The following is a 23,196-nucleotide window of genomic DNA, read 5'->3' on the forward strand; positions in this document are numbered from 1 at the left end:
TCAATAGTGCGCATGCGCCAACGTTGTTTTACGGCACTGTTCGGAAATGGGGTAATTTATGCACGCTATACAGGCTTCGAAGATCGAGCTTTCCAAGCAGGAAAATTAAAAAATGTTAAACACCTATAGTACATTCGTTCTATTTCACTTTACGGTGGCTTATTCTATTTAGAAGATTATTTTCTACAAATTCATTGGAATGCTTTTTTCAAAATATGTATAAAGTCTTTTGAATAAAATGAACCATCGTAAGTGTGCAAATTTTCTCGGGTTGAAAGTGAAAATTCAGTATTCTTCCTTCAAACCCAAATATGAACATACATCAAATGCATAAAAATAAATGAAGTATTAACTCGTTATAAGAGAGCATCAAATGAGCGTGTGATTATCATGACTACTTGTTATAAGAGAATTTCAGTTATGTACATGAATTCGGTGTGTAAACACATGGGATTCGCGCAATCGCTCGTCGCGTGTAAGAAAGAGTTCAAGCCAAAGATGGGGGGGACCACAGATGAGTGGTGGAAGCTATAAAACTTACTCAAGCGGGACGAAAGGGAAATTCTTTTGTGACGACGTGTACTGCACAAAATTCATTTTTGCTATGCGAATGATTGGCATCGTATCGAATACGCGAGATCTCGCGAACTCATGGATCTGGCACGGCACAAGAATACGGCAGAAAATAGAAATGACGAGAAAAGCAACAAATCAGATAAATTAGGGACTAACCGTAAATGTGTATGGCCCACTGAACTTGATAAGTTTAAAGTTCGCATCATACTATGACGAACGTTTTTGTTCACTTAATTTGTCTGTGAACCCTTACATTCCACTCTATTTGCACTCAGAGCATTCATTTTCTCAATTATTGCACGCACGAAACATCTGATAAACAGATTGCTTGTTCCAACTTCAGACTGATGCTTTGAAAAAATTGAAGTACGAATTTTCGATTTTCGAGATTAGGCGCGCACGCGTAGTGCGTGAATATTGCTATTATCGGTCGATAACGAAGTTTCCAGTTGATAATGCAAATCCCCTAAAAAGTACCGAATATAAGTCGAGAACGGTTTTTAAGGGTAAAGTCGATTAGCAAATACCTCGACTTATACTCGGGCTATATGTGAATGATGGAAATCTCCAATTAATATGCATATAAACTATTACTGTTTATTTAAAATATACAACTCCAATAGACGCTATTCTCTATACTACCTATAAACGGTGATTAGGGAACTTACAATTAGCAATATGCCAGTTATAAAATTCAGCTCATCCTTTAGGCACTCACCTCGGCCAGGTAACTTTGGTACACTCGAAACACTTTAAATATACGTACAATAGTAACATTTGTTCACATGCAGCGAAGGTAATTAGACACATACATAAATGTTTAACAAAAATTGTAATTTCCTTTATTACACGATAATCAATTAACGTTATGCGATGAAACGACAATTTCTCTACACCTCTTAATGGAAGTTGAACATATCGATACGTATAAGATACAGTGAAAACAACTGACCCGCTACCCCACTGATACGATCTTATTTACACGTGGATAGCTTACACACCAAGGCTGTACAATTAATCGATTAATCGTGGACTTGAGTTAATATTATTATTATTTTTTTTTTTTCACTAATTGATTCACCGTTTTCCGATGGATTTTACGCGCTTTAGTTTATCGTTTTTGTGTTTCATCCATTAATCGGCCATTATAATAAATTGGTTTTACAATAAATCGATTCATCACACAGCCCTGTTACACACCAAATATATAAATATACAATTATAGTACATACATCAGTAAAATAAGTTCAATACCTTTCATTTTCTCAAACAGATCCAAACAGTTTAAAAATTCACAATTCTAAACCGGCGCTCGTTAAAAACCTAGCAAATCTTTCACCCATGACGTTTTGGTGACCACCGACTTCCCTCGCTCTCGCAATTACGTCCGAATTCCGCTTCCGGTAAGCGGATTCTAACGGACTCTGTGCTCTGCGTTGAAATTTTCGAGCTTCAGACCCGTCTCCTTCACCGCCGAAAAGTCGGTCTAAATTTTTATCGATCAGTTCCGTTTTATAATAAGAATATCTCTCGTATGACTTGCTCATGACAACCAAGAGATGAGAAAGGAACCTCCTGTGATACCAAAAAGACTCGTGACCTGGATAGAGATTGAGCAATTCTTCGTTAAACATACATTCTTCAGCCCAATATGAGAGACCGGTCAGGATAGAAAGACAGTCAGTATCGTGGCGAGGTTGGTGACCAGGCGTGGCGTGCAAATAGTTTAAAAGTTGATGACACGGAGCAGTCAATATATGAGCGGCGTCTTCGAGTTTGACAAAGTTAGCAATGGTTTCCCTGAATTTCATTTCTTGCTTGGTTATATGGGTGAGTTCATCATCAGCCTGGAGAAGCCTCTTTATCAAAAACTGTCGATAAGCAAACCCACTGTAGTCGGATATGTGGAGACTGCACCATTTTCCCGAAGTCAGCCATTCTGACTCTAAAAATGAGGCAAACGTACACGGAGAATATATAGCGAAGGTGTTGACAATGTACTCGCGATGATTCCAGGCGTGATAGTTGTTTGCGTATCTATCAGCGGACATCAAGGAAATGTCCACTTCGTTTTTCAGCAGTCTTTCAACATCCAACGTCTGAAGTGTGTTGGCACTATTAAAAGCGAATTGGAGAAGCCAACGCCTGTAAGCGAATGCTTCGAAGCATTTCGCTTTGTAGTATAGAACGACCGCAACAAAGTGTAGTTCACCTTTCCACTCGAGTCTTCCATTCCTGACAAGTTCTCGCCGCATATTCCAAAATGTTGTTACGTCCGGGTTCAACAACAACGCACCTAGTAGCCATCGGGAAACAGTACTCGGATCCTCCCTTTTATTGCGATTCTGACGCAATTCAAGCAGTCGATTATATGTATAGCGATATAGCGGCTTCACACTCCATGATGCTAAACCCAGAGAATTATCAGCATGGAGCACTGGTGATTTGTTCTCGTTGTCCACTGCAGGTATTATTTCGAAGCCGATCCTGCCAAACATTAATGACGATATATTTACTGTTCGGTTCGGCAAATGTCGATATGAGAAGAGTGCAGAATAAAAATAAGTAAGTTTCAAATATAAGTGTAAATTATTCATGGAGATATTGACGCAGATTAACATGAAATAATCGAAATGCAACTTTGTACTGTCAATAGTGGGTATATAACTTTACATAATTATGTACGTACATATGTGCAAGCTCATTTATAGTAGCATACCGACAGTATTAGGCACACGTAATAACATAGATACAGTCTGCATGACATGGATAAAATGCATAAAAAAATTCAGATTTTCTGTACGAGATCGAATAAATTGTGTATGTCTAATTGTAAGACTATTCGAAAACCCCGCCCACAATGGTCCCAAAACTCACAGATTCGGATCCTTCAGCAACACATTCTCAATGTCAGAAAGTATTTTTTCAGCCGCCGGGAAAAAGTCCTCCTGCATCGTGCGACCGTCTGATTTGGATGTTACATTTCTTTCAGGGTCAATCCTGAACTAGTTCAGAACACTGTCTCGTATTTTGTACGCACACGCTGTGGCACATAATCCGAGATGGACGATCTGAAGGTTGCTTTCTTTTTTTGCTATTTTTTCCTTCTCTTTTTATTTTCTGCGGAAGTTGTTAAAAACTGTCTGAAGTTGGCATGACGCGTCCGCGTTGGTAAGATATATCGAAGATAACGCCGGGTCATCGACGATCTGAAGAACAGGTAAGTAGGTTGACTGAAGCCAGTCACCGACAGGTATTTCCGCGGTTTCGAAATTCCCACGCCTCGTCTTCTATGTTACAATAGCAATGTTATTATCACTTGAAATGCCACATAATCGTTTCAAGTATAAATATGTATTCAAGGATTCATTTTACCGTTTGGCATGATCAGCCATTTACCGTTGACGTATCTACCCCTTTGTCCATGTATCTACCAGAAGCCCTCATGCGAATCCATTTTCGAGGCTGGTCGACACCGCCGACAGGCTTCAATCATGTCACCACGTAGTACTACGGCTTCTCCCTAGGGTTGAGTTCCGAAACCTCATACCCGGAGACCAGAAGTTGCGTTCCGAAATTAGCTAGCAACGCTACAAACTCCCTAGGACAGAGGCAGAGCTAGTCGCGAACTCAAAACTGCAACAGAGATAAAAGATTGTTGACAACACTCGGAGCTAATATCGGAACGCACCCTATCCAGCTGTTTACTGCACATGAAAATCCAGTCCATGCAAGCGGAATAAGTAGATAGTTTCGGAAATTACTATAGTTAGACGCTAGATGTTATCGTGAAAATGCTGCCAGACGCAAAATCAATAGTTCTAGGTCACCAAATACCGATTAGGGATTGAAATGAATGGGCTAACTGACTCAATCTTCTAATTTAGATAAACCGGGGGTAAATGATAATATTGGAATTGAAAGTTTAAATATTTTTACCTTTAGAAGCTGACTGGAACTCGGATGAAGTGCATTTCCGATGAGCCGGTGTTGAGCGAGAATTATTAAATTGGGAGATTGATCGTAATTAATTTCGATCATTGATTTGAAAAAACTAGATATTTTATTTAACCGATTTTATTGTTTAATACGGACTGGTTACAAATATAAAATTTTCGTGTTATAAAATCACTCGAAAATCAGAACGATAGAATTAAGTAATTGCTCTGGTATTTATTTCCCAACATAGTTCTAATATTTACTTTTTCTTTTTCGTCTCTACTGGAGACCGGGTAAACAGAGTTACATTCTAATTATTTAAATTTTGTTGTTTTTGTTTCTTTTGTTATTGTTGGGTTCTGTAAGTTTACGAATATTGAGCTGTTTCGCGGTCGGTCGACGCCACTGAACTAGGTAGATGATCCTGCAAACGGCACACGACTTTCACAGCCTTGGCTCCATTTGCTGTATATAGTATCACCTTCAGGCCGACCCTTCACACGCGTCCGTGATTGGTTGGGGTCTGAACCCTTATTTTAGAAATCCTTTCACGGTGCTGTTAAACGAGAAAGGTTGAACAGTTCCTTGATATGGTCTTTCGGTGTGTATTGCGATAGGTCGCAAAGTCTAACTTGTCAAATTGTCCCGAAGCGCCCGCTCGACGCCATGCGAATATCACCGCGCTTCCCACGGAGAAGCCAATGAAAGTGTGAGTTATATGATCGGCGTGGTGGCGTCACGCTGAGTTACAGGGGTACAGCGAATCGTATTCATTTTGGTTGTTCTCGGTGTTATTTCCATGAAAACTACACACGCCCAACGACTTCCTCCATTGTCCTTCTTTCCGGGATACTCTACGAGGAAGGATGGCTCAGAATAATTATTTCGGGTTTACACACGGTGGAACACAATATGGGTACGAAATCGATTAAATATCATATTAATGAAAATCGTAATTTTAAGTAAAGTTGATAAATAGCGCGAAGCATACATCGTCGAACGCAATAATAACAACGGTAGAATTTTATGTGCACGCGAAGCGTAGCCGGTTTAAGCCGCCATTAAAACTTGAGCGTCCGTGCCATCGAGCGATTTGAGCATGAGCGTCGTAACTTTTCGCGATCAGTAGTTCAGTTCGTAAATCGTGACCATCATCATATATTCGTATTAAAATATTGCTTTACAACAGTGCAACTAGCGCTGCCGCTTATCAAACCGGACAGGCGGGATACGCGGTAACACCAGCAGCCACAGCAGCTACATACACTCAACGACCCGCCGCAGCGGCTGCAACGGGATACGAAACTTATCAAGCAGCTGCAGCAGCGGCCGCAACCGGCACGACTTACGCTGGTAAGTATTCTTAACCGCAACTCTTCATCCTATCATTCAACAATCATTCCATTATCAATCCGCTTCAGTCAAATACCTTCATTTCAAAGACCACGCGGACTTATTTTACGTCTCGAACGTTACACACGAAACTACGTCAAACCGGCACGGCTTGGGACTCTACGATCGATCGACGTAGCGCCCAACGTTCTCTTTTATTTGATGTTTTCCGTCTTTTTTGTTTGTTTATTTGTGGATTTTCGAGTTAAATTAGATGCCTTTTATTCAGCCGAATGTTTCAAGTAGATGTTACGACGAAAATTAGCCGGTATCTTGGACTCTTGTTAGTTTGAAGGTTACACTTTAAAACGCGGTTAAAATTCGTAACACTTGTTTCTGAAACACTTTTTAAAGAAATTTCTATTTTGCTACTGTAGTATTAACTCAAATGCAGTAAACCTTCAATCATGAAGTTTTGGCTGAAGCATTGGAAATTTACGAAAAAAGCTTTTCGGTCCATTAATGTTTCAAAACTTCAACCTCGTAGTTGTTAAAGGTTTGGGGTTAAGATTGTAGCGCAAGCGATACGTAAACCTTGAAAATACTTTGGATTCCCATATTCCTATTAACAATCCTACATCATAAACTAATATCTGTTAAATCCATTAGTTCAAGAGAAGTTCTAATACTAATAAACCATATAATAAATTTCAGACTAGATCTTTCTAAGAATGATAGGAAAATTGTAGATTAATGATCAATTTTCATTGAAAGATTACGTATTACCATTTTGCACAATGGAGAAAATTAAACTATCCCAAGTCCTTGAATTTTATCACATTTGACCCCAAACCTATCATATTCTACAACTTGTTGCTCCAAAGCCTAATCCTTATGATATGGTATTTACTACGTGTACTGAAGTTTTGATCGATTATACATCTGATCAAAGCTTAGATTGTTACTAATACTGCGATTTGATAATGAAGTTTTGGTCAGTGAATGAGACCCGGATGTCAGTAATAATGAAGTTATGTATAAATATTGAATTAAAAGCCAACCATATCCGTTTTCTTTCGCAATACATGTAAATGCACGTGATGTGCAACTGATTAATTTAGAATCGTATCAATTTTATGCACTGCATCAGAAGTAAGTTGGTATCAAAAATATGGTATGATTGAATGAAAAGAATATGGATATTTTGTTTAAATATCTTCTTCCTCTGTAGCTATATCCCGTTAAAGCAAGTGCCAAGTGTATATATCTCTACTGTTATATCTAGCGTCAAGCATAGAGGTAAAATTTTTTAAGAACTGGTCTTGAACTTTGGTAATTTCGTTGAAAGTAGCAAACGCGGGAACGGTAGCGCAGACCTACGACTACGGGTACGGGCGTGCAGCACCAGCAGCTACATACGACGCGACGAAAACCTACTACCAACAGCCTGCAGCTGCACCTGCGACTTACACTACAACCGAGACTCATTACCAAGCTGCAAAGCCGGCTTACAGTACCACCAGTGCCTACACAGGCACAGCACGTCAAGCCACCACCACAGGGCAAGCCAAAACCTATCAGGCATCCAGCACTGCCTACCAACAGCCGAATCCCACACAAAACGCAACGTATTCCACTGGATACACCGCACCTGCTACGCCAGCTGCCACAGCATCCACTGCAACTAACAGTAAGTTTTGCCATGATCTATTATGATTTCTATTGATTACGTGTAGTATTGCAGACTCCAGGATAATACGAAGCCGCAGCTAGTTACCGGAATTCTTAAGTAAGCATGGCGAACTTGATTGAAATATGCTAGAAAAGCTTGGCAATATAAATTGGGTAAAACATAAAAATATTATTTATACTTTCGAAGGGATCTCAGTGTTGAATAGTACGGTGTCGACTGTTTCAAAGTACGGCAACAATTTTTTAATATTGTTGGAACAAGGTCTAAACATTAGTTTTTGCCATTAAAATAAATCCCAAAGTACAGGATTTTTTTTTAATCAAGTCTAAGATATGTCTCGCAACATGTGATTTACCCGTTTAAATACTTTATTGAAAATATACTTATTTCAGATTCTGCTCGGATTTTTCCAAAATAATTCAGAGTTCAGTCTTATATGAATATAATCGTGTTATTTTCAAAAATGATGATTACTTTTTTTACTTCTGTTTAATCAGAAACCAGACACAGTGCACTCTCTCAATAGGACCGCTATGAGACAAGAGTGGTCGCGATTTTCCACGAATCCAAGGCCCTATTGAGAGCGGCTGTATTGAGAGAGTATACTGTATTAGTAATATTGAGTTTTTATACCTTTTATTCAAAACGATGGGCTGAAGTTGGCCTTCCAAAGTCGACGAATACAAATATCCTATACTTTGAAAGGATTTTCATTTATTACACAAGAATTAACGGATAGATCTTCTTCCAGTGAACAAAGAATGTATGGCTGTAATCCGAACCAGTCTATTACTGCATTATTCTATTCAAAACTGGTTTACTGTTTTTGTTTGCTGAATCTAGCTGCTGGCTTCAGTTGTATTGTTGAAGTTGATTTCATACATAGCGAGGCATCGTAAATTATCAGTATCGGCAAGAGAAATTTCCTTTGCATCTCCATTTCTACACCCAAGTAAAGTCAATTCAGCCTCCCTCACCGATCTTGGGGGCCAGAAATAAGGTTGGCAATATTAGTATCTAGCATACGTCTATTGAATAACACACACCGTATCTGATTGACGGAGCACTGCATTTGATTCGGGGTTGCCAGAATCAATTTTAATTGTTTGATAATACACAAATAGTTTGACAAAAATATGTTGTCTTGTGCCAAAAATATATAAAAAAAAAAAAAAAACACTATTCTAGTAATTGGCAATCTCTTCATTTAAGTATATTGAGATTATATGAGAATTGAGCGAATATTTTCAACATGATATTCAGAATTTCTTATTACCTCAGAAATTCCTGACAATGGTGTGGCTAAACCAAATAAATCAATTGATGAGACATTTCATATGACTCAAGTCTTGTTTCTTATCAATGTCGATGCTCAAGTTCATCAGTCTACAATTGTGCAAAGAAGTTTTTAAAGTTGAAGTTGAGGAAAAACATTGTGTTCTCAGAGGAATTGATAACTACCTCCTATACTCCCTTGATTTATATGCTTTGAATATTATCTGAATTTCAAATGCTCATAGGGTCATTTCTCTCTGTGTGTGTGTGGTTAGCATACTTTTTAATTGAAATTTTTACCTCCAGGCATCGCTGCGAATGTTTTTTATCTATCTTTTTTGTTTTGTATAATAATTTATGTTGAGATGGATGGCTTTATTTCTGTTTACCAATCAATATTGAGTAATTTGTGGATCTTGTACTGAATTCAAAATTCAATTGAATTAACTGGAAAATTTATACAGGGTAAGATAAGAAGCGTGACTAAAAATAGTTTTTTTTTTTTTCAAAGTTTCATTACAGACTCATTACTGAATGCAAGTAAAGCAAAAGCTGGACACCTTTGTGTGCGTAGAACAGTTTTGCATAATTCTAGAGTACCGTGATCATTTATTAATGAATATTCAGATTGGATATGTGAAATTTATGGTGGCCCTGAATTTAGGTACAGAATAAATATAAAATTGAAGTTCGTAGTTTTAATGTGACGAAACCTTTGTTGAAAATTGCTATGCAGCAATTTAATTTAGAATCGCTCTATAGGATTTATGTTTGTAAAGTAAGCGTATGTTTTGCTTCATTTAATGCTCTATGGTTGACAGTGTTTCTGAAAATACTCAAGTTGCGGAATAGCAATTTCTCTTGAAGTTTTATTACATTAAACTTCACGAACTTCTAACTCATGGAATAATTTTTTTCTGGTGTGGCAACATTTAAGATTGCTGACTAAGGTTCGAGACAGACAAGAAATCACCAAATCTTTGTCAAAATGAAGCTCGAGAAAGATGTCATATAATTCAATATTTTCCTGTGTATGTTAGAATTGTACTGTAAATTTTAATGGTACACAATATGTACCTACGTCAGTACATCTAAAACTAGACGAATGGACAAATCTTGTATTTCTCCTTTTCGTCTGGCATAAGTAAGTAAAGTAAAGAGAGAATGCCTGTATACAGAATATGTTCTTCAAGAAATTTCACTTTTGTAGGTTTCAACGGAAATCTCTGCTTCGGTTAACAACGATGCCTTGATCTATGTGTGGAAATAAATTAGGCTGCGCCCTGATGATTATATTAATACATTATATGTAAAATATTGTGGACTCACGTAGTTGTCTCACATAACGAAATACCCTTTTCCTTTTTCTTACTACCTGTAAAAATTGTCACCTTGGGATTGTTAGTTTGAATATATTAGGACAGTGTTACCTATCTCTGATATCTATCTGTTTATTAAATTAAATTTTCACGCGAATTCAAAGTGAACAATTACATTTACGTCATCTTGTTTTGGTTTTTATTAATAGCGTAAATTCGTACATTTGTTAAAATTTAGAACAATAGTGAAGGAAGTTAATTGCTCCGAAATCGATACTTTCGAGTGATTTTATGTTGAAATATTTGTACATTGAGTATTTATTTAATTATTATACTCGTAAGTTACAAAGTACTCTTGTAAAGTGCAGTAATAGAAATTACTGGAATCGTCAAAAAAAGCTTAGTTATTGATGCTTCATTTCAAACCACTTCAAAAAGGTTAAAAATCTAAATAAAATGAGCTACTGCACATTGAAATAGTGTATATCCACTAGATTTTCAACCATTTCTAAGCAATTTAAAATGAAGCATCAGTATCTCAGGATTTGTTACTTTTTCATTTTCTAAGAGATCATCAGAGCTTGGGAATATAATAATTTGGTAAATACTCAATGTACGAACAGTGGAATTTAGTCAAGATTCTTGGACAACCAACCACTTTAGCCTTATAATGGTTTTCTTAAAACCAAAAAAATTTTATTTCACTTTCTTTTGCGCGTCATTTCAATATTGCATAGAAACCTAGTGCCTATTTACCAATTAGTGTCAGTAAAGGTAGTACTTTCTTTGAAAATATATATTATTTAAATTATCAGCAATTGAAAGCATCTAAAATTGTGTATATAGCAAAATAACAGGAAGTATGAATTAAGTTTTGAGATATCAAATTACCACCAAAAGTACTCTCATCATTTTTTATCACACTAAGCATGATAATAGTTTATAAGAATTTTCAAGCATTTGGCGATCTTGTTCGCAACATCGCTGAATGCTTTCTCTAAGTCGTTAAGTTAATGTGTACACGCTGGTAGCAAAACTTGTCGGGCTACGACATTGTTAGAAATCACGTAGATCCGCCGAATCAAATAGTCAGACGATTCGGATTGTCCAACTTTTTGTGCTTATCTGCAAGGCTGTATGAATTGAAAACTCGTCATTTTTTTTCTTTCGAGGACGTGAAGCTCGCAATTTAAACAGTCGTCACATTGTTGGATGTTGTTGATTTATTTCACAAAAGTTATACGCTTTTCAACTTCATTTTCACTCTTGGATTTTCAGTTCTTCCAATTCAGTGTATCTTGAGTATGAAATAATGAGAAATGATGAGCCGATGACGAGACTGAATAATCATCAGTGCTGCTATTTATCGTTGAAGACGAGTATTTTGTCTTCTTGTGATAATAGCTGTATCTGTTGTTCGTTAAAGATGATTTGGCTGACTGATCTCTTGACTCAATTTACAGCACATAATATATCAATTGTTGATTTTTGCTTGGAATCTTTATTTCCCTTCTGTTTTCTCCTTGTCTATGGAAATTTCTTTGATGCTTTAATGGATTCTATCCACTTGAAAGTAATGTAAACCTGAGTTCATGACATTCAACAAATACAACGATAGTTTTTTGCGTTTGTTAGCCTTCACGATTCACGTAAACAAGAATAGAATACCTTTTCCAAATTTGAGGTCGGATATTAATTTCCCCTTGCAGAAACGGCGAGTACAACGTATTCCGGCTACGACGCGGCGCTTTATAGCGCCGCGACCATGTACGTAGCCCAACAGAGCGCAAACAGCAACACAACTAACCAAAAGTCTGGAGGTTGGCAGGGTTATGGCAGGAAGGGATTTGGCGCCGGAGGCGGAGCGATGAAATCGATGCGTCCCAAGCAAACCCCCAAGCCTCAGCAGCTCCACTACTGCGATGTCTGCAAGATTAGCTGTGCTGGACCACAGACGTACAGGGAGCATTTGGAGGGGCAGAAGCACAAGAAAAAAGAAGCCTCTCTGAAGGTGCCGCAGCAGCCACCTGCCCGGGGAGCTGGAAACTCTCTTCGATGTGAACTATGCGACGTCACATGCACAGGGAACGACGCCTACGCAGCTCACATCAGGGGAGCGAAGCATCAAAAAGTTGTCAAACTTCACACCAAATTGGGAAAGCCAATTCCAAGCGCTGATCCCACCGTTCTCAATCCTAAACCAGCTGCTGTTGCCAAGGCAACTGTTACCAAAAAAGCAACGGTCACCGCAACACCTAAGATTAATTTTGTTGCGTGTAAGTACTCATGTTTCATCTTTTTATTAACAATGTATGTCTTTGTCGTTGTACTAATTTTGGAACGCCTAAATCGTAGTATGATTTCGTACTTACTGGATGGGAATCTCGTGTGACCAACCGGCTGTACCAGACTTCGTTTTGGCATTATTTTGCAAAAAAGGACACTTATTCAAGTATTGACAGCACAATTCTACACATGAACAAAAAAAAAAACCTTCAGTTTGGTTCTCTTTAAGTTTACATCTTGAAAATTAATATGTGTAATGGAAAATTCATACATAAACTTTTGCAAAATTTATAATCTTTCAAGAACATAATTGTCTTGACATCCTTTGATAAATTATCAAAGTTGCGTTGCAGATTCCGAGAACATGCAACTTCACATAACTCTCAAGTGCCGAAAGCAAAGACAGAAGTGAATTATTTCCATCATGGTTTTTTTTTTTTTATAAATGAAGTGGGTTTAAATATAAACCCTTGAATGAGACAACCTTTTAATAATGTTGAGAAAATTAGCATATTCAGCACCAATCGCATCTATATACTGTAGAATTTGTAGGAAAAACAAAGCTAATTACAAACATCAATCCAAAATAGTTCGCAGACTCCAATTTTATGCAGTTGGTACAAGTAGAGTCAATTTTTTTTATATGCAGGTTTGATGATGAAATTTTCACATCAACAACGTCATTCATAAAGTGTACAATTTACAATATCTAATATTGAATCATGGAATATGCTATTTCAATTCTTCTTCCAAATTGGAAGAAACTCTTAGTCCCTAGGTATCAAAACTGGACTCTCAAACATTTTACAATTAATATTTAATCCAACAATATGCCTTTCTATGTTTCCCATTTTTAAATTAGCAGACAATTCATTGAAAAATATATTTATAATTTTGTACACGAAGGTGACAAAAGTTTAGATTTTCTATTAGAATCTTTGTGTTCAAGTTTTATTTCGTTAAAATTAGCAACTGAGTAAAACATTTTATTCATTTTATTCTGGTTTCTATTAAACACTTCGAGTTCATTTGAAAAAATAAAATTGAGCGAAATTTAGTATAACAAACTATAAACAATATACTTTAACGTATAAATTATTATAATACAGAAACGATACAACCAAATAGTAAAATCGACTTCAAGTGAAGATGGAATTTATTTTCTTCATTTATTAGTGAATTAGACTGCCCTGTTTGAGAGACATGAGAGAACACGTACTTGTGAAAATTGTACTAGTATGAAACACATGAATGAAGTTTTAATGAATCGATGTTATACTTTATACGATAACACACTCACGCTGGCATGTCGAGCGGAGTGGAAAATAAAGTAATCATTGAATTTTCGGTTGTCGAAACAAATGTGGTTGAATTAGTTAATATTCTGGCATTACGTTTTTGAGTAAAATTGTCTAGATCTTTTGTTGACATGTGTTTTATCTTACAGCTGGGAATCTTGGAACTGTGGCTCAACCTCCAGTAACTGGGGAAGTCAAAGTAGAAGAGCCAGTTGCAGATGACACTAGTGAAGATGCCACGATTGACGAAAAAGACATTCAACCAGTGGGTCAAGAGTATATAGAAGAAAACAAATCTGAAGACGGAAAGATCATCAGTTTCAACTGTAAATTATGTGAATGTAGATTCAACGATCCAAACGCAAAAGACATGCACATGAAAGGGAGACGGCACAGATTTGCATATAAAAAGAAGGTGAACCCTGATCTCGTTGTTGACATGAAACCAAGTCTAAAGCAGCGGAAAATGTTAGAAGAGAAACTCCGTCGACAGCAGATGCGCGACGAGTACATGCGCCGTAGAGAAGAGATCAATCAGTTGGGTCCTATAGGACCAATGGGACCGATGATGGATGAGGAAATGTTGTACTGGGAAGAAAGACGCCGGTACGAAGACGAGTGCGAATACTATGAATGGTACCGCCGTTATGGACGAGGACCTGGCGCTCCACCGCTTCCTCGGCCATTCCCAGGACCTCCGCCAATGATGATGTTCCCAGGTCCGCAAAGACGCCCAGAATCTTCAGACGACAAACATGTGCTGTCTCATCATTCTACGATATATCCCAAAGAAGAAGAACTACAAGCTGTCCAAAAAATCGTTTCTCACACAGAGAAGGCGCTCAAGTTCGTTTCCGACACACTCGCTGAAAGTGGTAAGTTCAAAAAAAAAATTCAGAATAGGGATTCGTCCATCTGCGCTGAGCAAAATGAAGATTTTTGATTATCAAAAAAATGTATTTCGCTTATTTAATTTTGAAATTTAGTCTTGAATGCCTTCATCCAAACGAAGAAGCACCGCCTTTTATTTTTCTCAATTTTTGGATTCACTTATTTGACTGTGGTAGTCTCATTAATCTATATCTATATTATACATCTATACGAGTCATTTTTTTTTTAGAAAGGCTTCAACACTGGTGTTTTCCAATCGTATTGAAAGCAAGAGTTTTCAAATGTAAACTGTAACTTTTGTCTAATACACAAATCACTTGCCTAAACTTCATTACCATGAGATGGCGATGTTAAAGTATCCCATCTTTTAGTTTATAACGGTCAGGGTAACAAAGAGGACCGAAAAATGTATGCATCACTTTGATAATCACAGGCAAAAAACCAGCGCCAGCAGCTGCAGTTCCTGCGCCTGTTGCGACCACGCCTGTTACACCAACAACTCCAGTGACTAAGGATGATGCAGCTGTAAAGAAGGATGGAGAAGCCGACAAAAAACAGCCACAAGCCCCACAGAAAGAAGATGGCAGCGATGGTAACCTTTTTTCTTTTCAAAAAGAGAAAGAAGATTCCAGGATTCTACGTGGAGTCATGCGAGTTGGAAATCTTGCCAAAGGTCTTCTGCTATCCGGAGACAATCACGTCTGCCTTGTGGTGTTATGCGCTGAAAAACCTACTAAGTAAGTACATTACTTTGTATAGAATAAATTTTACCGCATATGACAATCTTCTCTGTGGTTTTTTTTTTTTTTTTCTGTTGATGATTTTAACATCATTTCCCCTTAAAAATTGAACTGACTTACTAACGGTTTTTTATCATATTTTTCTAGAAACGATTTCAGTACTTCAAAACATACATTTCGCCATTGCCAACAACCGCATTAGTATTTACTTTTAAGTTTGTGAAACCTAAAACATTCGTGAAATCTTTTACCTCACGGAAATACCCCGAATTGTGAGGGATTCAATTATGTATTTTAATAGATAAAAAAAATCCAGGATGCTGACCACATTACCAAAATACCTTATACCTTATCAGAATATTGCGCCTTAGTTCAAATTGATAATAATATGTTGAAAAAAAAATTTCATTCAAGTTTAGTGGTCATGTCTACCCTTGTTACCATTTTTAACCTATATTGTGATTTGTAGAACACTGTTGAATAAGGTGGCGGAAATTCTACCTACTCAGTTGAAAACTGTGGCTCCTGACGACACCTACAATGTCGGAAAACACCCAGAATCCGCAGCTCTGACAGTTTCTGGTGGATCTGTGACGGTTAGTGTGACACTGACCAGCCCTCTGATGCGAGAAACGCCAAAGGTTGTCGCACCGGCCGGTGAGTTGAATATTTTTTATCTTCGCAACGGCCAAGAAAAGGATAACTGTCACTAACGATTTGATGCGTGGAGCACTTTTTATTTTTTCATCACCATTTTTCTAGCTATCAACCGTTTATCGATTTGGTTTGTTCTTTTCATGGCCCGGAAAAAAAAAATTTCTGTGAATTTTTTTTTTTTTTCTTGTAAGCAACATAGGAGGACGCCATGACAACAAGGACTTCGTGGTCGCCGGTGCATTTCTGGTCTAATGTTGAAATGTATTCTTTTAGTTTTGATGTAGGGTAAAGAGCTGCGTTTTAGTGTGTCCACGACTACAGCTTCTAATCGCAAAGTAATGCCTTGAGGAATGTTTAAAATAATTCTTCAATTTAGCCATGGATTAAAAATTCTAATATTAATTAAATAGAGAATTTAAAATCTTCGCAAATTGAGATGACCACTTTCATTCGTTTCGGTTTCACTTTTTTAGAAGCACTAGTCCCGTTTTACATTTTTTTCCAACTCGACAAAATCAATTGTATGCTTCAGATATTTGATATGTATATATATATATATATGTGTGCGTGTATATATATATGTATTCCTTCATCCGTGGACACGCTTTCAGACACGAAAACTACGCTGAGGCAATCTTAAAACTATGGACTTTTTGATCATGCGTGAACCATGTGACTCCTCTCCCTCCATTAGACCAAATACCGTAAAAAAATAATAATACGGCGACACTTTCAATACGAGTATTTTGACTTGGGATTCTATAGACGTTCGATGTAGATTCATTGTTGGTGAAAAAAGAAACAGAGACGAACAACCAATATAAAAAATGAATAAATAAAGACCTAAGGGTGATACTCCTGACGTTGATTGCACAAATCTATAGTAATTAAATGCTATCGTCGCTGTCTTTCTCGAATCAATTATTCTGAAGCAACGTGTCACGTATTAATGTACTGTATTTGATTAGACCTGTTTTAATTTGGACTGTTATAAGTCAAAGAGGCTCGAGTCGCTGCACTCGAGTTCGTAATGAAATGGAGGGACAATCCCGATTGCTGGGCATGATCAAACACTCTAAGTGTTGTCTAAGCGTGTTGTGCTTTCTTTGTTGGGATCTCAGAGAATGCTGGACAGCAGCAACAGGGAGCTGCACAACCGCAAGCAACGCCCGCGACGCCGGCCGCGACGAAACCAGACCCACCAGATGTACTTCCCAAGGCTAAGTGTTTGGAGGCTTTAGCTGCACTCAGGCATGCCAAGTGGTTTCAGGTTTGAATCAATCAACTCTCAGTTCAAAGTTTCAAACTCAGTACGCCACTTCAGCAACACTCGCGGCTGTTTTCTGTTTTTTCTATTATTGGTCAACCGCACTCGTGCCAGTGTTCTTTATTCTTCTGGCAAAACAAAAAGAGCAGTCTTAGAACTTCCAGCCTTGTTACGATTTTATTTTACCATTTCAACACCTTGGAACCAAGTGGCCTGGTTACTGATTCTTTGCTCGCATTTTATGTATACTTATTATTGTGTGGGCTAGCCATTATATAACATACATATCTATATAATGATCTAAAAGCAGCAATGCGGAATACCTTATTTAGACAGAAGAACGATTTTCTTTGTAGTAATCAGTCGTTATGAAAAGTTTGAAATTATTGCATCTTCGTACAATTCAGTGAAATACAGAAAATCACTAATGTACTAGAAACGTTGCATCACCTCCATAGTTTTTTTTTTTGTTTGAATAATTCGTCGTAAGACATTTGAAAAATAAGCTAAAATTTAGATTATGATAGCCAAATGTTCATTTTGATTTTTTTGGAATTTCAGAAATTGAAAAAAACTTAGCTGAGTTCTTGTTGAACCCGGGTGATTATAACAAAGATAGATAAAGATAAATTGTATGACTAACCTGACGAACCGGTATTCTCGCGAAATTTGGTTTTCAAATTTTAGACACAGTTTTGTGATTTTCACTTTTATTTTATTGCTCATCTCTCGATTTCCCAATACTTAACTACTGGTGTTCAATTTGGATATACAGATGAAAAACAAAATCATTTGGGTGAAACTTGTTTCAATTTGAATTGTACAATTAATGTTGACCGATTTTTAACGACTTATGGTAGCAATGAAAATATGGTAATTACATTCAAGTATTGCTGTCTGTTTAGTTTGTTTCATCATGTAACTCACAAATTTTGTATTGTTTATCGAAAATCTTGTTATTGGGCAAAGCACACGAATAGTCTACATTAAAAATGCGAACAGATAGTCTGTGTTAGGCGAGAAGCCAGCGCAGTATGTAAATGTCACTCTGACAATTGTGTGTCATAAGGGATATTTATGTCTGCTACGCCTCTGGTCGGAAACATCCAGAATAATAGGAAACTGCTCGTAAAGTGATTAGAGATTTTTAATTGTGTAATATCGAGATAAACGAATTTTATTTCTTTTATTTATACATTGAAGGAATGCTTTTCGAATAAGCTTATTCATTATTCTGGATAAATGATAATAACCAAATAATTGTAGCCTAGACTGAGTCTGTTATAGGTCTGTCTTAGATAATGACCACGACATTTCCTTGTCTATTTGTAATAAAACCATTGATCATTTAGGTAAATGATGCCTAAAACTGAACTGTCCAGCTTGTAGCTAATTGTATAGCCGCATTTCAAGATAAACAATATTAAGACAGACAAGCACACACAGTTACGTCATAACTATACCGGGTGTTTCTAGATTAGAAATTGCAGCTTGCTGTAAGTAATGTTAAGATAGGAATAATATTTTGTAAAATAATGAACACTTCAAACTGTACTGGTTCTTCTACCACCTACAAAAGTTGTGTAGTACATGCCAGTTTAATAGGTCCCTAGAGTTTGTCTAATTTTAAGACACAATAAACACCCGGTAATTTTGATATGGGCTAAACGTTAGAATATGTAGGACACGAGGCTGGGAGGATAGCTAAAGCCCACACAAAGCAAAACAAAAGTTAAGCTAGGATTACGCCTCTTCGAATGGATCGATGTTATCTACCTTGATACAACAGATTATTTGATTTTGAATTAATGTCATTTTTAACAGGCTAGAGCAACTTCCCTTCAGAGCTGTGTCATGGTTATTCGCATAATGCGGGATCTTTGCAACAGAGTACCCACCTGGGGACCTCTCAATGCATGGGTTCGTATAATTTACATCACACTAATTAATTATAAAGTGTTTTTTTTTTTTAACTATTACCAATGATTTGATCTAGATGTTGATAATTTGTATTACTTACGACGCCTCGTCGAATATTCTTCAAATTATTGTAAATATTCATTTATCAAGTTAAGTTAATGAAGATGTTGAGACAAATGTAAGGTCGTAATCTTGAGACCTAAACTGTATATTACAGAAAAAAGAGTGCAAAATTAATTACGGCGAAGCAACAAGTCAGGAATGAAGCATCATTTCAGGCAGCGAAACAGTGAAAACTCAGAGAATTTTTAAACCCAAATTTAGTGGCCACCCTGAATTTGATCCGTTGGCTCATACAAATTTCATACACCTAATCGAAGAGTCTCATTCTACAAGTCATGCCGGTTATATAAATTACTATCTGTAAATTACTATTGCAGACTGGATATATTTCCTACAAGATGTAAATAGTTATTTGAATATTCGAGATATTTTAACATGGAACAAAAGTTTGTAAAATTAACGTAAAACTTTTTTCTTGCTTTTTTTAAATGTAATTTTAAATGCATAAATAAAATTCTCCATTCTCCAAAAAATATACTGATCAGAAAGAAAAAGCGCTCTTTCCGTTGTTTATAATCTCACCTGGTTTATACTAATGTCAAAATCTTTCAGATTATCAAATAATTATTTAAATTTGAGTTTTTTTGTTCCTTGAATTTTACGTCAACCGTTGCGATCTCCGAAAAACTTGGTCTTGCAACATAACTGCTCCACATACCTATATTTTACTCGTGTCAAGTCTGTAACCAAGGAATTTCTCACTGGTGATAGCAAATAAGAGTAATTCCAAAATTGTCTTTGTCTTCTATCATTATTGGCAAATACTGGGACATACCAGGCTTGAGGAAGACTACCAATGCCGGAAATGCCACTTTCTTATCCATTCGTCATGGTTGAATCTTGTTTTCTTCAGTGAATTTCATTTCATTACAAATTATCTGCATCGTATGTTTTCTCTAAAACCTCATTTTCTATTATTTTATATATTTTTGTTATTGTAATTAAACTTGCTTGAATTTATGAGACTTTGAATCCATAATGTCACTTCTCTTTTTCTTTCTTCTCTTTTTTTTTTTTTTAAATATTTATTTTCAAAATGTGTTAGTGACATTTAAAAGTGTTTCACCTTTATTGCAGGCATTGGAGTTGCTGGCTGAAAAAGTGATCAGCACTGCTGGAGGACCTCTGAGCCCAGGAGAAGCACTGAGACGCCTTTTGGAATGTGTAGCTGGTGGTATACTACTTCCAGGAAGTCCAGGTATTGGCATAAAAAATAAGAAACTATAATAATAATAATAATTTCCATTTCGGTGATTGAAATTGAGATATGATGAGCCGATGACGAGACTGATCTTGTTATACACTCACTTAATGATCTTGAATACAAGTATTTTGTGTTCATTGTATTATTAGTGACGTCTTTAACCTTGATAAGATGATTTGGCATACTGATCTCTTCATAAGTAACCGAGAAGAAGAACCGTATTGTTCATATTTATTAATGATCATAATATTGTTGTTTAGAATTTGTTCTCATCAGATAATAGAAATTCTTAATAAATTTTCTAACGCTTGTTCATTTTTATTGTTGAACCAGTCATTATCAATTTACATTTGTTCGATCAAATTTTGAAGCAAACTGAGGATCTTTTTCGTAAAATTGAACTCAGTCCGCGAAACTTGAACTGCGAAATAAAACGTACATAACACCTAATTTCCAGAGTAGAACAAAATGAATATTGCAAGCAGAATTAGAAATTATGGAGATTTAAATACTTGATTCGCCTTATTTATGTTGGTATTGTAATCAAATCTATGATATCGTAAATATGCTGTGTGTTTTCATTCTTTCTAATCATTTTTTATGCAATCAATTCTACGATGCAAATATCTATAGAATTGCAACAATTAATTTGAAGTTATTTCACCAGGTCTGCTTGATCCATGTGAAAAGGAGCCGGTCGACGCTATAGGAAACATGACAGCCCAACAAAGAGAGGACATAACTTCATCGGCGCAGCACGCACTACGATTGGTCGCATTTCGTCAAATTCACAAAGTCCTTGGAATTGAGCAGCTACCACCTCCAAAATACAAGGGTCGTTTTGCGCGTAAGCGCAGACGTGACAATAGCAATTGTGAAGGAACCGACAGTGAAGCCTCGAAAAAGGACAAGAAAGCTGAAGAAATTAAAATGGAAACAGACGCAAAATAAGTAACACCAAACATTCAATTCACTTTATAAATTACTATAACTACAAAGTTGTAATGAGATGAAAATTACGTCTTTTTTTCTTGTACTCGTTTTCTAGTAATATCAATTGCTTGTTTAAGTATATGGTTTAGACATAGAAGTGACTTTAAACAGTTTGAGATCATTGTGTACAGTTCGATAGTTCTTGTATGTCGTTAACTGAAACTCTATAATAAGCTAATTTCAGTCAATACTAAGGAAAATGGAAAATTATAGAATTTTGCTGCGAGAAAAAATCTCATGATTCCAAGTCGCATAACTATAATTTAAGTCACAACTGAAAGTAAAATGTATTCATTGACTGAACGATTTCAGCTGTTTTATTTATGACTTGGACTCTGATTCGTCGCGACGGACTTTGTTACCGCACTTGGAGCGCGGTTTTGCGGTGACAGACGTTGTGTCGTGAAAATTCTTGCAACAAGCAATTGATATTTAGCTAGATCTCAAGACTTTCGTAATAAATGATGAAATAATGTATTGGTCAGTTCTGAACACTTACTTACAATTAGCTGTATTCGAAGTCACAATGTAAGAGCGTTTCGATTTAAGTATGAGTACGGTGGTCATCGGTTGCCACGAACGTTGTTATAACGAAGATTTATAGATCCTCTAAAATTAAGCTTAACTGTAGTTTGTAACCAGTCTCCTGTGAATGTTGTGTGTAATCGTAAAACATGCATAAATTACTTGTAATACTAACATGCCGATGGTTATATATGATTTGATGGACACACGTAGTTCCTGGCATAAAAATGAACAACTTTGACGTACGTAATGCGTTTTTATTTATGCAAGTTAGTTCCGCAAGTAAAATTTGATTAAGATAAGTTTAACGTAGTGTTTGTGTCCACGAAGGCAGCTTGCGGTATGCCGAAGAACTATCACTTACGTCTAAGTTATTAACTTGTATCTGACACGTGTAAGACCCTGCCATTGTATTTTCAATCACGATTGAATAAAATGAAAATGTATGCGTAGGCTGCCAGTTATATTCACAGAAATTCTCATTCGAAGTTAATTCCATACAACATTCAAATCTTATTTAGAGATTTATAAAAGTAAAACTTTATCGTAATCAATTTATGAACTGATCATGATCTTTACCATTTCAATACTCACTGTAGGTCATGCTGCAAAAATAAGAAATATTTGTTTTTCAATACCATCATTTATAATTAACCGATATTTTTCAATGAGCAGTACGTATGTGAACAGGTTTGCAAAGTATAATACATTCGATATGGCCATGGCGAAAGGATATACTTATAATATTAATAGAATTTTTAACAAGGAGTCAAACTAGGTTTTTTTAATAGTATTATTAGGCAAAGAAGACTGCCTCCAATGATGCACACGATACTTCATGTAACAATAGTTTGTTTTACAAGTTTCTACTTAAAGGTTGACAGTAAATCGGTAGTAAATCATCGAAATAAAAATAATAATTAGGTTTGGGGAAGGAAAAGTCATAAAACTTGGCCATTTGGCGGATGCCTCGAATTATAGATGAATGTATCAGACTCTTTTATTTCGTTGCTGTACAGAATCGTTGCATAATTATTTTACTGCTCTAATTCCGAAACATTCGTAAGACATCTTATCAATATTATATACCAACGTTACGTGTGCTGTGGTCAAGTTATTCATATCAAAAGGTAAGTTGTTAATAACGATTTTTATTCT

General features: G+C 36.4%; 2 protein-coding genes across 7 annotated transcripts; one reads left to right on the top strand and one right to left on the bottom strand.

Annotated features, from left to right (window-relative positions):
• Nucleotides 1-1,395: 1,395 nt before the first annotated feature.
• On the bottom strand, nucleotides 1,396-4,091 carry LOC124406956 (protein prenyltransferase alpha subunit repeat-containing protein 1). The gene is made up of 3 exons (XM_046882698.1): nucleotides 3,952-4,091; nucleotides 3,454-3,866; nucleotides 1,396-3,063 (listed from the first exon to the last, which is right to left on the bottom strand). Exons 2-3 carry the CDS (start codon nucleotides 3,528-3,530, stop codon nucleotides 1,869-1,871), a joined length of 1,272 nt encoding a protein of 423 aa, XP_046738654.1. The 5' UTR covers nucleotides 3,531-3,866; nucleotides 3,952-4,091; the 3' UTR covers nucleotides 1,396-1,868.
• A 1,206-nt stretch (nucleotides 4,092-5,297) lies between these two features.
• LOC124406948 (zinc finger RNA-binding protein) lies at nucleotides 5,298-22,514 on the top strand. Of its 6 annotated transcripts, XM_046882678.1 has the most exons (12): nucleotides 5,298-5,431; nucleotides 5,705-5,868; nucleotides 7,196-7,537; nucleotides 11,844-12,410; nucleotides 13,868-14,593; nucleotides 15,043-15,346; nucleotides 15,819-16,006; nucleotides 17,128-17,276; nucleotides 19,098-19,193; nucleotides 20,394-20,514; nucleotides 21,176-21,471; nucleotides 21,826-22,514. In XM_046882678.1, the coding sequence occupies exons 1-11, from the start codon at nucleotides 5,382-5,384 to the stop codon at nucleotides 21,469-21,471; spliced, it is 3,003 nt and encodes a 1,000-aa protein (XP_046738634.1). In that variant the 5' UTR covers nucleotides 5,298-5,381; the 3' UTR covers nucleotides 21,826-22,514. The 6 variants fall into 6 exon arrangements, with proteins under 6 accessions (XP_046738634.1, XP_046738637.1, XP_046738638.1 ...); XM_046882681.1 differs by having other exon boundaries at nucleotides 21,188-22,514; XM_046882682.1 differs by having other exon boundaries at nucleotides 11,955-12,410; nucleotides 21,176-22,514.
• The last annotated feature ends 682 nt before the right edge of the window (nucleotides 22,515-23,196 follow it).

This window comes from Diprion similis, chromosome 6 (assembly GCF_021155765.1).
Source record: "Diprion similis isolate iyDipSimi1 chromosome 6, iyDipSimi1.1, whole genome shotgun sequence".
Taxonomy (NCBI): Eukaryota; Metazoa; Arthropoda; class Insecta; order Hymenoptera; family Diprionidae; genus Diprion; species Diprion similis.

Coding starts and splice junctions, on each gene's coding strand:
- LOC124406956 (XM_046882698.1), bottom strand. CDS start 3,530: ATGCAGGAGGACTTTTTCCCGGCGGCTGAAAAAATACTTTCTGACATT. Junction 3,064..3,453: donor TTGCTGAAGGATCCGAATCT/GTGAGTTTTGGG, acceptor AATGTTTGGCAG/GATCGGCTTCGAAATAATAC.
- LOC124406948 (XM_046882678.1), top strand. CDS start 5,382: ATGGCTCAGAATAATTATTTCGGGTTTACACACGGTGGAACACAATAT. Junction 7,538..11,843: donor AGCATCCACTGCAACTAACA/GTAAGTTTTGCC, acceptor TTCCCCTTGCAG/AAACGGCGAGTACAACGTAT. Junction 17,277..19,097: donor GGCATGCCAAGTGGTTTCAG/GTTTGAATCAAT, acceptor CATTTTTAACAG/GCTAGAGCAACTTCCCTTCA.